Below are 16,686 nucleotides of genomic sequence, written 5' to 3'. Positions count from 1 at the left end.
ATTTAGAATCTGATTTATTGTCTTCCTCTTAAAACTACAAGGGTTATTTTCTTTAAGTACTAAATTCAAAAATAAGTACCTATACCACCTCAAAGAATATAGGAATTTTATATCATCCAGGCAGTATTATAGGTGTTAAGGTAATAGCAGTAAAACAGGTAAAAATATCCTATACTCATGGAGTTTTTATTCTAGTTAAAGGAAATAGACAATACATAAATTAGTAAAATATATAGACTTCCATGGTAGAAAATGTTAGATGGTACAGAGTAAAATACAGCTGGGAATGCAACTTGAGGGATGGGGATTACAATATTTAATGCTGTGCTTAGAAAGGGTCTCACTGAAAAAGAACAGTTCAGGAAAGGCCTTAGGGAAGTGACAGAGTTAGCCTTTAATTAATACTAGAGGCCTGGTGCACAAAAATTTGTGCACTCGGGGGTAGGGGGTCCCTCAGCCCGGCCTGTGCCCTTTTGCAGTCTGGGACCCCTCGGGGGTGACCACTTGCTAGCTTAGGCCTGCTCCCCAGGGGATTGGACCTAAGATGGCATTCAGACATTTCTCTGGCAGACCAGCAGCCCTCGGGGGATGTACACTTGCCAGCGGGGAGCAGACCTAAGCTGCAGTCAAACATCCTTAGCGCTGCTGAGGAGGCAGGAGAGGCTCCCACCACCACCGCTGTACTGGCAGCCATCAGCCTGGCTTGTGGCTGAGCAGAGCTCCCTCATGTGAGAGCGCACTGACCACCAGAGGGCAGCTCCTGCATTGAGCGTCTGCCCCCTGGTGGTCAGTGTGTGTGTCAATGTGACCAGTCATTCCCAGTCTTTCTGCTGTTAGGGTCAGTTTGCATATTACCCTTTTACTATATAGGATAGAGGCCTGGTGCATAGGTGGGGGCCGGCTGGTTTGCCCTGAAGGGTGTCCCGGATCAGGGTGGGGGTCCCGCTTGGGTGCCTGGCCAGCCTGGGTGAGGGGCTGATGGCTGTTTTCAGCTGGTGACACCCCCTTCAGGTTGGGGGTCCCCACTGGGGTGCCTGGCTAGTCTGGGTGAGGGGCTGAGGGCCATTTTCAGGCTGGCGGGCGACTGAAGTTCCCAGCCTCTTTTTTTTTATTATTATTATTCTGGGATTTATTTACCTTCTATAGCTGTCACTGGAGCTGAGAGCTGGCTCCAGCTCAGGCCGTGGCTGGCTGAAAGCAGGTATCTGGGTTTGTTTAGCTTCTATAATTGCAACATTGTTGCATCCGGAGCTCGGAGCTGGGCCGCGGCAGGCAGGGAACCTTGGCTTCCTCCATCACTGGAGCAACCAAGCCTCATGTTCGTTTCAGCTGCATGGCTGCTGGCCGCCATCTTTGTTGGCAGTTAATTTGCATATCCTGCTGATTAGCCAATGGGAAGCATAGCAGAGGTATGGTTAATTACCATGTTTGTCTATTATTAGATAGGATAAAGCTCCAAAGTAAAAGCATGTTTGGTATGTTCCAGGAGGCCAGTGTGAGGGCAAGAGTAAACCAGATCAGTTCAGAGGATCCTACGAGGCATTGTAGGGACATCATTGTAGGGAGTCATGGTAAAGTTTGAGAGTAGGGGTGACCCTTAAAAAGAATGATTATTCTGGTTGATGTGTTAAGACCAATCAGGAGATGAGACAGAGAAGAACAAGGGTGAAAGAAGAGAAATTAGTAGAACGTTATAGCGATAATCCGAATGAGGGACGATTTTGGCAGGATTAATGTAGTACCAGTAGGGATGGTGGAAAATGATCTGTCTGAATAAATTTTGAAGGTAGAATCACCAGGATTTTTCATAGATTAAGATTGTAAGAAAGGAATTTTAAAGTTTTTTGTCTCAATAATCTGAAAGATGGAGTTAATAAGACATGAAAGATCACTAGAAGAGCAGGGTTAGGAATGAAGATGGCATTCAGATGCTTGTTAGTTTTAGGTGTGTGCCAGGCATCCAAGGGAGCTACCAAGAAGGCAATTGAATTCCTGAGGGCAGCCTGGGATCTGCGAGCAGGTAAATGGTTTCTAAGGCAGCGCTATCTACATAACTTCTGGGGCCTAGTGAAATATAAAAATACAATCCTCTTTATTCAAAACATATTAAGAATTTCCAAACAGTGACAGTAGGTCATTATACTAAGTATGAGACTCTTCTGAGTAAAGGGACCACTGTACAGGTAGTACACACAGGAAACTGGTCCTAGTTTAAGGCCATAATTCCAAATGTGATGATTAAGAGAGTAATGTAGATGATAGATAGATAGATGATAGATAGATAGATAGATAGATAGATAGATAGATAGATAGATGATAGACAGATGATAGATGATGGATGAATATTTAAAAACTAATGTCTGGAGGCTTCAATGTAAAAATTTTAGAGAGATGAGAAGGATCCTTTAGAATTGATGAAAGGAAGAAACAATGGTTAAAGTATATGATATGGATTTGGTGATGGTTCATTAGGGTCCAGACTCAGCCAAATGATTCGGGTTGTTGCATCTAAGGTTATGCCCAATTGCCAGACATTTTATTAGAGTTTGAACTGTTGCGTAGTGGATTGATTTGGGGCTTTTACCACCCATAAGGCAACTCCAGACTCTCTCTGTACACTTTTCTATCAATTTTTATAAAATCACTTCCAACAATTAGCGAGATTTTGAAGTTCATTCACTGAAGCTCTGCTGAATAGCAGAGGAAAAATCATTTCTGGGTGCAGGTGCCACTTTGGCCGACACACAGATAAGCGAATAGATAACAAAAGCAGCGAAAGTCAGCTTTAAGTACGAATGTAGCTTTCTAACTGGTTAAACTATGTGCAAAGCAGCCAAATGGAACCCGGCTTCCTGTAGCAAAAAGTGAGACTAAATCATCCAGGGCCAGGCAGAAATCGTCAAGACTAAATAATGAATTTGTTTCTTACTACATGGCACAAACCTGCCTTGGGTGTCAGGTGTAAGAATTGGTTACCTTGGTTACTGACGCATTGGAAACCTAACAGCTTGAACATCAGAGTTATGGAATTCTGTGTGCTGTGGCCGGTTGAAGTAAAAGCCTGGCCTTTCTCCTTCAGCAATATAATCTCCCTCCTCACTCTCCTTAGAGTCTCTAATGACCCAGGCCATGCCCTGCTTCCCGCAGACCCTGGATGTGCACAGATGACCCTCGGAGAATGAAGAGGGAGCTATAAGAGGTCTCAGAAAAGATGGCATGTTTGTATGCTCTTTGTGCCAGCTCCTCCCTGGCTAAACCCAAGATCGCTTCAGTCTACTCAGTGCATCTGCCTGCTTCAGGATCAAAATGTCCATGGAGCTTGGAGGCAGAGAACGTGGCAGGCCATCAGTGTATGTAATAGAAAAGATACTCCGCGCCCTCCGGGTATTAATATTTTGGAGTGATGGGGCAGAAGGTGGGGCATAAAAAAAAAAGATTGGAAGAAAGAAGGTTACATTCACATATCCGATGCCATTGCCTGCACCTTTCAATGGATTTATGTTGGTTACAGGGAGTTAATCTAGTTCCCTCCCACATTCCAGTGCGCTATAACTTGATACGGAGAGCCAGTGTGTTATTCCAGGACTGTAGCACAGACAGTGACTATAGCCTTGACATCAGCAAACAGAATTGACTTAGGGGCATGATTTTATTCTGCCTACTTTGAAGTAAGATCACAAAAGCCTTTCTCTTGACATCATATAGTTAGATGATGGCTGTCAGCTATTCAGTAAACAGATCTGTCTACTTTGGATACAGGCTTCTAAGCCCCTCTCTGGTCCTATATACCTGTTAGCATCCTTTCAGATTCAAAGCTGTAGGGCAAATACTCTTGTTGTGTTACTACTATGTTGTGCCTTTGAGACATTTTATAAAGATTGGCATTCCACCTTATAACCCTTCTATGAGAAAAGTATTGCTTCCCCCATTTCATCGGGAAGAAATTAAAGGTCAGAGAGGAAAATAAAATCACACAGCTGTCCAGTGGCCAGGGAAGTTTTATTAGAGTTTGGATTGTCACTGGGTGGGTTCACATGGGCTCTTACCACCCACACAGCAACTCCAAAGTTTCTCTGTAAACGTCTTTATCTCTAATATAAACAACCACCCTCCCCGCACCGCACCCCCCCGAAAAAAACAAAAAACTATAAGTGGTGTCGTTTCTTTCTTATATGGCTCAAATAATTAAAATTTTCGGTAGGTATACAACAATCTATGAGTTTTTTTAAAATTAAGTGCTCGCCTTCAATCTTTTAATATAATCTCTCCATTTCTTCATACATATGGGAGATAGTCAGAATCCTATAAGCCATGATATTTAACATTTAGTTCCCCTAGAATGAGAGGAGGTAGCATTTTTATTCTTTGCTTATTTTGTTGTTGTTGCTTTCATTGGGGTTATGATATATATGACTTTTTCATTATATTGAGTATTCAAAAATGAAGTTCAAAAGTTCAATCTACTTTCAGCGCAAGGCCCTCTAACAAATGATAGGCCACTGTGAGATTTGGGAGTTTAGGGTATGATTTTGAATAGGTGCTTTTCCTGAATTAAATTCACATTACAATTCTTCAGAAGCTGTTTTAAAAGAGCACACAAGTAAGCTCAGCATTTTGGTGTAATTTGACAGCATCGTGTCTAATGGAGAGCTTGGAACACTGAGCACAGTACAGTTCAATCCTAATGTCTATGTTTATCATATCTTCCAATGAGTTGGTTTGCTGAAAAGAGAGACTGCAGTAATATATTTAATGTGGAATCTAGAACTCCAGAATTTTCTTCATGCCTAATATTTAGCAATATTAAATTTACCATATATTACAAACATGATTTTAAATCATTTCTGTGTTGAATAATGGAAGAAAATTATCCTTTATATTTAGGGCAGCAGAGAAAATTGACAAGGTACCAAGGTGTTTATGTATTACTTGAACTAGTAATTTACATTTTAGCAAGACCAACAGATTAAGACATAAAAATAATCCAGCTATTTGGTGTGGTGTTCTGTTAATTCATGACTGTTTGATGTCTGGAGATATTTTTGCATGTTTGTTTTTAAGCTAAATTGACTTGCAGGGTCTTACTGGGACAAAGCTGATGGTTACCTATTTGAGCGGCTTTGGAGTATTCACCAGTGTGGTTGATATTTGGCTATATCCTTTCCTTATCTTTATGTCCTTTGTCCACAGCCCATTTGCTGCATAGCAATGCTAGCTGGAGAATAGGTAAGAATTCAGAGAGGATTAATCAACCCAGGAGAAGTTTATGAGCATGCATATGATAAGTTGCTTAAAAGTAGGTGGCAAAACTCAGGGAGATTTATAAGGCTTAAAGCCACAGGTCTACAGTTTATCAGAACATTCTAAAAAAAAATTTTTAAGTGGGGCACTTGATTTATTTCTGATGCAGTGACTCTCAGTACAGTGGGCTGAGGGTCAGGGAGCAGGGCTAGTGGGAAGGCCTTGTCCTGCATGGACTATGTCCAGTGCCTGATGCCAGGCATATGTCTCCTAAACCCACTCTTGCATGGCCATTGAGTGAAGGTGGGGATCAGGGTCTCCTGAAGGTCATGCATGCCTCTTCCTTGAGCTGGTCCTGGCTTCTGCTGATGTAGCATAGCACTTTCACCTGTCGAAAGAATTCCTCACCCACCCGCAGACACTGCCTCCTGGGGCAGCTAAGCCAGATCAAGGTAGACAGGGGAGCCAGGTGAGGCCTCCAACCCACCTGGCTGTTGCTGGCTGACTCGGATGGGTCCGGGGACTTTCTTGGCAGGGGTGCCAGATCTCTCTTGTCACTGGGATAGCTCTGGGAACTGAGTGGTAGACGGGCCCAGGTAGCCCCTTGGTCTTGGCAGTGATCACTGGAGTGGGTTTGGGGTTGGCAGTGCCGGGGGTGGGGCGAGCCAGGGACTTGTGGGTACAATCTAGGCCAGAGGTGACACACGAACTCATTTTTTTGGTTGATTTTTCTTTGTTAAATGGCATTTAAATATATAATATAAATATCAAAAATATAAGTCTTTGTTTTACTATGGTTGCAAATATAAAAAAATTTCTATATGTGACACGGCACCAGAGTTAAGTTAGGGTTTTTCAAAATGCTGACACACTGAGCTCAAAAGGTTCGCCATCACTGGTCTAGGCTCTCTGTCAGCTGGTCTGTTTGGAGGCAGCAGCTGGAGGTCCACCATGCAACTGAGGGACAAGGTGGGCAGTGGTTGGGGACCCTGAGTCAGGCAGCTCTCCATGTCCTTGTCTGAGTCTGCAGTGCCAGGGGCAGCAGGCAGGGGGTCCGAGTCAGTCATTGTGGGCAGGGACTCGCTGATGGACGTGCTGCTGTCACTAGAGCTGCCAGGGCATGTGGGGACCGTCACCATAGGCACGGCCTAGCAGTGCTCAAACTCACAGGGAGACAGTAGGCACAGGTCCACATTATGGGGGAGGCCAAGCACCCACTGGGGGGGGGGGGCTGGAAGTGGTAAGCTCAACCCTGCCTCACTCATGGTGACAGGGGGCGGTGGTACCACCTGTTCGAAGGAGATGAACAGGGACGACTTGTCCACTTCTGTGGAGTGCAGGATCTCACTCAGCAGGCAGGGAAGGCGTGGTTGCCATGGGGGAAGGCCTTAGTTCTTTCAAATTTAATGCGGGTTTCATTTATTGGCAGTTAGTATGAGGTCATGCCATGTAGTAATTTGTGGCTTTGCTGACAGATGCTTTGGGATCATGTCTCTATTAGGCAGGTATGCATGAGCCCAACATGCATGAGCTCAACTGAGGCTATGCATTGTGCTGCTGACTTGAAATGTCATCAGCCGTGTGTGTTTGACAGAGTGGAATATTATGGGAAGCATTTTCTGTACAATTGTGTAAATCAAATCGAGTATAAATCATATCTTCTTGAAGATAATCACATACCAAAAAATGAGAAGCTTCTGAGTTATTATTTGTCTAGAGTCTTGGATAGTTTCTTCAACGTATATAAGAAAAAGTATAGATTACTGGCTCTAACAAAGTTTATATTCTAGTTGTACATTTCATATAATTTACTGCAAAGTTCATATAAATGATTATAATCACATAGTTAGACATTAGTGAAGTACTCCATTGTTTTCATTTTTCATTGTATTAGGCATTAAGAGTAAAATTTAAAAAAACATTATCATTACAATAAGATTTATCATTGATGACTTCCTGGAGGAAGAGAACTTTGAAACAAATCATATTTTCTATCACCTGTCGAAGGGTATTCGCATGCTCACGATGTGGTCTTATGCAAAAAGACAGCCTTAATGATAGATGAATTGAACAGCAAACTCAGTAACTTCTTGGTAGGATTTTACAAACAGGACAGTCTCCATTCTAGTGTCTGAAGTTCTCCTCATGGTTTGGATCTGTTATGAGAAACTGTTTCCCCTAGGACAAGGCAATGCTGAGGCTGGTTCAGGTATTTACCCTTGAGGTTGAATGTTTTATTTATTTATTTCAAAATATTAATACAGTGTATTTAGTTATTCTTCCCCATCACCTTTTATCCCCTCTATGCCTTCTTCCACTTCCACCCATCTCTGCCACCCAAAGTTGAATGTCTTTAGATCCTTTATTTAAAAGGACATAATTAGTTTGGGTCCTGGGCTTGCCAGATATAATTTGACGACTTTACATTTTCAGAGGTATTATTGGAGTGAACAGATATTAATGAGGATCATAGATATGTTGCCTGTTTGTTTTAACAATTGGACTTCCTAAACAATACAACTTTACCCACATTTGCAGATGGGATAAAGAAATGCTTGACTATAATTAAGGGCAATATCCATAAGTACCTTCTCATTCAAGTTTAGCAGAGAAGCTGGAATCATTTCAGAAAATGATTATGTTATTTACTTTATCTTAGATCAGGTTTACCAACATTAATCTTTTTTTTCCTCCCTTCAGATGTACATCCAAACAACAACACTTACTGTCTCCATGAGTTTAAGTGCTTCGGTGTCTTTGGGCATGCTCTATATGCCCAAGGTTTATATTATAATTTTCCATCCAGAGCAGAACGTTCAAAAACGCAAAAGGAGCTTCAAGGCTGTGGTGACGGCTGCCACCATGCAAAGCAAACTGATCCAAAAAGGAAATGACAGACCCAATGGCGAGGTGAAAAATGAGCTCTGTGAGAGTCTTGAAACCAACAGTAAGTCATCCGTAGACTTTCCGATGGTCAAGAGCGGGAGCACTTCCTAATAGATGTACGTTGAACATTCTTCTACTAGTCTTGGGGACTGTGCCACATGGCTCCAGGGGCATGACGGTACTTGCACACCATGAGACCATCATGGCTGTGAGACCCATTTGGTTCTGACCAAATGACTTCAAGGTTCATGGCTCTTCTGAAGAGCATAAACATGCACACATGATCTCTTTTCAGCGTGTGACACTCAGGTCTCTCTTTGGAGGCATTACTGAGCTTGGGACTATCGTCTAAATATAAAAATTATCTTTTAGCCCTAACCAGTTTGGCTCAGTGGATAGAGCGTCGGCCTGCGGACTGAAAGGTCCCAGGTTCGATTCCGGTCAAGGGCATGTACCTGGGTTGTGGGCACATCCCCAGTAGGAGGTGTGCAGGAGGCAGCTGATCAGTGTTTTTAACTATCTGTCCCTCTCCCTTCCTCTCTGTAAAAATCAATAAAATATATATATATATATTTTTAAAAAATTATCTTTTAATAATTAGGAACAAATCTTTAATCTTTGTTAGTTCATTAATGGTTGCTTTTTATAGAATTAATAGCTACCTAATATTTATGGGACATACTATCAAAGATCTTACACAAATAAGTGTCATTTGGGTATTTGAAAGCTGGTTAACCGACATGTGAGGTTAAATGATAGTTAACACTTGTTTCCCCCAAGTGGTCCCCTTCTTTGGCTTCCTTTGACTTCCCTCCTTGAATAAATTAAGATAATTAGAGCTCTCACCTGAAAGTCTCATGACCCTGAAAATAGAATCTTTTCTACAACCATCACTGTGCTTTTCCCTTCTTCATCAACCTTCCACAGTTCAGCCCTAAAGAAGCACACGATAGTGATACACTGGTACCAAGGTAATCCAGGAGAGTTTATCTGATCTATGCAGTTCTTCTTGGTGTGTATGGAAGAGTAGCAAATAGATTGAAGATTTGTATTATAAAGATACCAGAAAGCTGAGTATAGTTAAAACTAACAAACAAAAGTAACCAACATCACAGTACTAGTTCTGTAGATGGATCAAAAATAAAAAAAAGCTAAGGCATTTGAATTAGAGTAGCTTCCTGTCTTTTGGGAATACAACATGTGTATTTAATAATTCAGGCTAAAATCCTGTGCAAAATTACCGTCTTCCTCTCAGACTCCTCCAGCAGGCTGTCTACCCTATTCTCTGTACTTCTGACATGAAATTCAGGGAAGATTTAGAGTTGATTTCTTTTAAATATATTTTTATTTTGTTTTTTTACAGAGAGGAAGGGAAAGGGATAGAGAGTTAGAAACATCAATGAGAGAGAAACATCAATGAGCTGCCTCCTGTACACCCACTACTGGGGATGTGCCTGCAACCAAGGTACATGCCCTGACCAGAATCGAACCTGGGACCCTTCAGTCCGCAGGCCGATGCTCTATCCACTGAGCCAAACCGGTTAGGGCTTAAGAGTTGATTTTATCTGACTTAATTATTATAACAACTTCTAGTCTTGACTAGATTTATAAACATCAAGATTTCCAGATGAAGATTGTATACGCTAAATGCCCCATATGCAGAAATATCCTTAGAAGATAAGTATTGATTGATAAAACTTATTGGCTTCAATTACTATCAGACTTATTGGAATTATTAGCCAGATCTAGTGAAGATTACCTCCACTAATACCAAATGTAGTGACTTGTAGAGAAATAAACTTTTTAATAAATCTACAGACACTCCCCACATATTCACCTTTCTGCAAATGTGCAACCTTGAGAAACTGCAAGAAAAGACATGACAAGGATGGGTTATGATAAAACATTATTACAATCATCACTGATTATAGGTAAGCAATTTACTAATAATGGGCCTATTTGGTCTCTTAGCCAAAGATGTCCTATAGCTACTCTCAACGCAATCAGAGTATAATATTTGTGATTTGAGGGCAGAATTTTATCTGTGTTTTCTGCCTTGAAAGCATCAGGGCAGGAAGTTAAAACCTATTGTAGAATGCCAGGAAACTGCTGTTAGCCAATGATACATTTTGAACACTGACACTTCTCACTATGATCTACCAGAATCTATAAATGGGCTTGTTTTTTAGTCTTAATCCAGAAAGCTTTATATGATACGGTTGCAAATAGGAACAACCAAAGATACAGTGAAATAAATGCCAGTGATCTCAGACTCATCTCTGGACTCTAGTGAGAAAAAAAACAAACATCAGCTTTTCCCCAACCTTTCCAAAAGTAAGTGGGTTTCTTGAAGAGGAAAATGTTGAGTACTGCTAAAGACTAATCCCATAGTATAGAAATAAGTCTCATACATTTTCTTTCCCTTCCATTTTATTCTGTTGATGATGAAATTATCAACAGAAATTATATAACATGTGTGCATTTCCCTGTTTTCTCTGAAATAAGAAAGATCTCAATTGTGGGATGTATATAGGAGGTAAGCCTATCATATTCTTGAGGAGTTGATACTCACTTTTAGAATATAAAGAAAGTTTAAAGGGTGAATCAAGATCAAGTCAATTACTACCTAAATGAAGGTTAAATTATACTTTGGAGATTTGAGTGTATCCATCTTTTTTTTTTTATAGGAAAAGATGGAAATTTATTGAGAAACAAGCACAGACTCCCACGTGGGGAGGGGGAGAGAGTCCCCCCCCAATTTTTAAAATATATTTTATTGATTTTTTACAGAGAGGAAGGGAGAGGGATAGAGAGTTAGAAACATCGATGAGAGAGAAACATCGATCAGCTGCCTCCTGCACACCTCCTACTGGGGATGTGCCCGCAACCAAGGTACATGCCCTTGACCAGAATCGAACCTGAGACTTTTCAGTCCGCAGTCCGCAGGCCGATGCTCTATCCATTGAGACAAACCGGTTAGGGCAGAGTGTTATCCATCTTTTATAGGAGTAGTTTGGGTTTGAATAAGTTGTGCCCAAAGTTTGCACGTTAACATATCCTTGCACAGTCCCACTCCAGGTAACCACTGCTAACCTTTGTTCACTTACACGACTAGTATTGTGAACCCCTATGTCCCTGTTATCTTTACTATATGTACCAGTAGTTTGAATGGGGTCAAAAGTCTTCTAAAATCACAAAACCTCTAAAAGTCTCAATAACATGAATACTAAATGCAATATGTCTTCTAAAAGTATGTCTTATGTCTTTAGAAGTGTAATTAAGTACTAGAAAGGCCTTTGCCATTTAACTAGTACCATTCCTCTTCAGATTTAAACACCTCCTCTTGAAATGGGTGGAGTCTATTCTCAATAAATCCAGGGTTGATTAATGCACTGATACAGCATCTGTGTTGCTGCATTCTCACACTTTCTGCTACCAGACTTTTGATAAATCACCACAGTGAAGTGACAGTGACATTCACGACAGTGTTTTGTAAACTATAAATCACCATCTAAAGGTAAATATATCATTGTTGCCATGAAAATATAGATTGGTCTGTGGTTAATAGAAAGGAGAAGACATAAAATTCAAGAACTGTTGTTTTAGCAACCCTCTTTCTTTTTATAAACATGTTGAGGATTTTGATGATTATGACTATGGTTCTATTCTTGGGATTTTTTCCCTGACAAATTAGCTGTGGATTTATGATATGCATGCAATCTTTTTTTCCTTCGTGGCCATGGAGCAGCTCTACCAGTCCATTATCTGTAGAAACTTCATCTTAATGATGACTTGTTATTGCCAGGAATTCTGGTCACATATTTAAGGTTTTAAAGCTTCACCATGCAGAAAAAATATAAGTAATGTGAGGCTGGAAAGGAGACCATCAGGTCCATGTTACTTACTAAATTTGCAGAATCCTACATGCCAAACAAAAGGGGTCCTGTTGTTTCCTAAAAGCTTGGGAAGGGAGTTTGAAACAAAGTTGATATATATGAATTTTATCAACTGTATCCAACTAACAAAGACTGTCACGTGATATTCCTTAAGCTATGTTCATGCATAATTCATGAAAACAGCGACTGCTGAAGGTAGATCTGCTTTCTCTAGCTTATGAGCACAGTGTGGTGTGCACAGGAAATTCATTGTTACTGTATCCTACTATTTTTCACATAAGCATATTCATTACCTCTGTAAAAATTATCTCTATTAACTCATCTGTACATCTTTCATCAATTTCACTCTGTAGTACTTCTGGGATAAAGATCCTTGCCATTCACAAGATTTGTGCTTTATCACTGATTTCATATTGACTAAATCATTGGTTTGCAGAGCCCTGCACTCCCTTTTCTATACATTAGGAAAATTAAGATTGCTTTCCCTTTGTAAATTATAGTCTCAATTCTCAATAGAATTCTATCTATCATCTTTTCCCTTGGAGATCACTTCTAGGAATTCAAAAAATGAAGTATGGATCTTTAACTAGCTATGGGCTTTAAGTTGGAATGATCCTTAAAGATGGTCTCATCTAAATTCATTTTATGTTGAATTAACATCTAAATATCATCTTCCTCAAGAACTTTCTGGCTATTGTTCTTATATTTCAACCATAATTTTTATTTCTAGCTACCCACAAATTTGATAAATATTTTATATATTTTTAGTTACTGTTGAATAAGGCATGCAATTGAACAACATTTTTAAGGGTTATTTTCTAATTCTTATGACAATTTTTCTTTATCTTGACTATATAGTTTTATGAAAGGCCTTCAAAAACATAGTTGAAGATTTTATTTTCTTTTAAGAAATTTAGAGACATCTGAAAGCATCATATAAATTAGAAATAAAAATAAAATAAAAAAGCAAACAAGCATAAAAATCATTATGTTTCACTTGGAAAGGTAAGTAAAAGAATAAGATTCTGTATTGATTCCTTAAGACACCAGCTGATCCTCCACAAACCTATTTCTGCTTCCAGACTCACAAATCTGCTTCCATACTCATGAAAAAAAAAACAATGTTTTATGTTTTGACCAGTGATGAAACTGAGGACCAGTGAACTTTTTCTTTCTTATTGTGCAAGAAACAATATAATTTAAAACCAGGTCTAAAATCTACTTCCTTTCCACTGTGCCACAAAAATCACCTAGAACAATATAGATAAGATAAGCAGATATGTCACCTATTTTTGGCATGAAGCTCATAATATTCAATGATATTAAACATAGCAAAAATATTAGCACTTCTTTGGGCTATCTATGCTAATCTTAGTGATGGTGAACCTGGCATGATCTCAGTCTCTAGTAAAAGTTTACCTGCTCAATCACCAGGGGTGATGCCCACTAAAATGGAATGAGCCTGATTGCCAACTATTTAAGAGGAAGAGCTTTACAACTTCCTTATTCAATGTTAAAAAACTAAATTATTCATGTTTTTACTTTAAATATTTTTTTTTTTTATTCAGTTGGCATACAGTATTATATTAGTTTCAGCTGTACTGCCCAGTGATTAGATGTTACATAATTTACTACGTGATTATCCTAATAAATCTAATACCCATCTGATACCATACATAGTTATTATAATACTAGAGGCCCAATGCACAAAATTCGTGCAAGAGTAGGTCTTCCTTCCCCCGGCTGCTGGCATCGGCTTCCCTCCGGCACCTGGGACCCAGGCTTTCCTCTGGCTGCCAGCAGGCACCCAGGACCTGGGCTTCCCTCGCAGCTCCGGCTTCGTCCAGAAGATCATTTAGAAGGACGTCTGGTCTAATTAGCATATTATGCTTTTATTATTATAGATTATTGACTATACTCTCTATGCTGGGCTTTACATCCCTGTGACTATTCTGCAACTACCAATTTGCATTTCTTAATCCCTTCATTTTTTTTCTCCCATCCATTCAACCCCTTTCCATTTGGCAACTATCAAAATGTTCTCTGTATCTATGAGTCTGTTTCTTTTCTGCTTGTTCGTTTATTTTGTTCTTTAGATTCCATATGTGAGTTAAATCATATGGCACTGTCTTCTTCTAACTAATTTTACTCAGCACAATACCCTCGAGATCCACCCATGTTATTGCAGATGCCAAGATTACATTCTTTTTTAGGGCTGCGTCATATATATATTCATGTATCACCTCTTCTTTATCTATTCATCTACTGATGGACACTTAGTTCGCTTCTCTATCTTTGCTATTGTAAATAATGCTGCAATGAGCATATAGATGTATATGTCTTTCAATTTTGAATACATACCCACAAGTGGAATTGTTGGGTCTTTCTTTGTCTATTATGTAGCATTTGTTTTAAAGTCTATTTTGTCAGCTTTTGTTTTTTCATTTCTATTTTCAAGAAATATCTTTCCTACCCCTTTACTTTTAATATGTGTGTATCTTTTGATCTGAAGTGAGTCTCTTGAAGACAGTATATGTAAGGAAGAGTCTTGTTCTGTTATCCATTTAGCCTCCATATAACACTAAATTATTCTTTAAAAATCTGTTTCATCCTGAATTGGATCTATGTAGTGAAGCACATACACATTTTGCATTCTTTCCATATATTTCTTCAGATTATTCATTCCAGAATTCCATAGAAAAATAGGACATCACATTTGAATTTTAGAACAGAGATTTATTTATTCCATCATATCTTTCAAAAACTCAAAGGAATTCTTTGGATTTAGATTTAGATTCTCTGGAAATGCAAGCATGAGTACAAATTGGACTTAGAATATTTTCTTATTCATATATTTGTAAAAGTCTTACAATAATGAGTTTTACATTATAGTAAGTTGGTACTAATATAATTAAATATTAATTTCCTTCTTTGAGTATTTATTTTTTAAACATCTCCATTTGTATCCGTTGGATGAAAGCAGATCATAAATATGTATTAGCAATACACATATTTACTTTAATATTTATAAATATTCTATGTACTTGATATTTTACTATGTTTCTTTTTAGAGTCTAAAAGCATTATTTTAAAATGGAAGATATATTCATTTTCAAAGTACAACTAATTATAATTAGTAACTCTTTTTGGTCATCAAAGCAGACTCAAAGGATTTAACTGAGACTGTAATAAGTTTTTTTCATATTACAGGATTTATAATTTATCTGTTCTTTCATTTTTCATATTGCAAATCTTTATTAATCAAAATACACATACAATTTAAATTTTACCCAAGTTTATTAAAGATCAGAACTGTTACATTTTTAATTTTCTGCTAAATACCTATACTATAAGTGAGGCTAGTTGTTTTAGAGATTAAAATTGCTGCAGCATTTTTATTCCTATAATCATTGATTTCCTTCTACATGGTTTAAAAATAATAACTAACATAGTACAAATTGAATATTACAACAATAGTCTTTATGGAGTTTGAATTTTAAAAACATTTTATAATAATAATTTATTTTTATATACTATTAATTTGTCTTAATTTATCTTAACAGCTTCCTCTACCAAGACAACATATATCAGCTACAGCGATCATTCAATCTGAAACAGTGAAATGACACAATATGAAGAAATCTGGTATGTGATCTCAAACAACGAACATGACACCACCAAGACTCACTCCTGGAGATCTCTTTGGACTACAGTCAATGAAAACAATAGTCAATCTTGTGAGGAACAAAAAGTAGCCATGAGCCCAAAATATCAACAACAGAGAGTGAAGAAACCCATTTTAGACAATCCAACCAATGAAGTCTCAAGCTAAAGTATTGCTTACTCATGAGCAGTTAAAAATAAATCACTAACGGAAAACTAATGTTAGCTTGTGAAAAAAAAAATGCTGTTGAAATAAACCATGTCTGATGTTACTCTGTAAGTATTTTTCTGTGATTGTGAGAACTCCTGTTCCTGTGCCACATTGTTCACTTGTATAAGACAATGAATCTGTTTCTTGTAATGGCTGATGGATTGAAGCCCTGGGCTGTGCTAAAAATAAATGCAATGGTTGACGCATGCAATTTTTTATACAAATAATTTATTTCTAATAATAAAGGAATGTTTTGCAAATGTTGAGAGTTGTTTCGTTCCAGTTTTAAAGCCAGGGAAAACTCCAGTTGGCACTTCTGCTGTCACCTAACTAAGCCCAAGGAAGTACGGTTTTTTGTGAAGAGTGTGTTTTTGTACACTCATGTGTATATGAAGAAGACTGCCTTTTATTCCTATACGAAAGAGAATTCTTTGTGGAAGATTTTGTGGATATACCAAGATTTATGTGGTCGTTTTTCATAATAATTGCTTATTTTATGAAGAATCAAGCAATAGCTTGAGGGGAATTGCTTCAGGTTTCAAAATTAACAAATGATGAAATGTGTTATGAAAATCACCATTTTAAAGTAGATCAGATTGTCACTGAAATTTTCCGTTTTCTAAGTCAGAACTTTTGCTTCATGAAGTATTCCAAGGTATGTATTATTAATCTTTTCTCACCTGGGCCCAGTACCCACTGAAATCGGTGAAGTAATGGGCCTTACCCAGTACATTCCTCAAAGCACAGAATTAGCATATTTAATCTCTTGGCATCACTACAGAAACCACA

At 38.5% G+C, this 16,686-nt stretch overlaps 1 protein-coding gene across 5 annotated transcripts in view; it reads left to right on the top strand.

The window, feature by feature from the left end:
- Positions 1-16,161, top strand: part of GRM8 (glutamate metabotropic receptor 8) — a 735,586-nt gene extending 719,425 nt beyond the window's left edge. For 3 of the 5 annotated variants that reach the window (XM_070425024.1, XM_070425023.1, XM_070425025.1), the window contains exons 10-11: positions 7,942-8,188; positions 15,587-16,161. In XM_070425024.1, coding sequence (XP_070281125.1) covers positions 7,942-8,188; positions 15,587-15,636 — 297 coding nt within the window. In that variant the 3' untranslated portion in view covers positions 15,637-16,161. Of the gene's footprint in view, positions 1-7,941; positions 8,244-15,586 lie in introns of all 5 variants that reach the window. The other 2 variants (XM_070425026.1, XM_070425027.1) reach the window with 2 other exon arrangements.
- The last annotated feature ends 525 nt before the right edge of the window (positions 16,162-16,686 follow it).

This window comes from Myotis yumanensis, unplaced genomic scaffold (assembly GCF_028538775.1).
Source record: "Myotis yumanensis isolate MYYU_CA2020_CCGP unplaced genomic scaffold, mMyoYum1.0.hap1 SCAF_9, whole genome shotgun sequence".
In the NCBI taxonomy this organism is placed as follows: Eukaryota; Metazoa; Chordata; class Mammalia; order Chiroptera; family Vespertilionidae; genus Myotis; species Myotis yumanensis.
The sequence above is the reverse complement of the archived record's forward strand: the minus strand, read 5'-3'. Positions and strand labels throughout refer to the sequence as shown.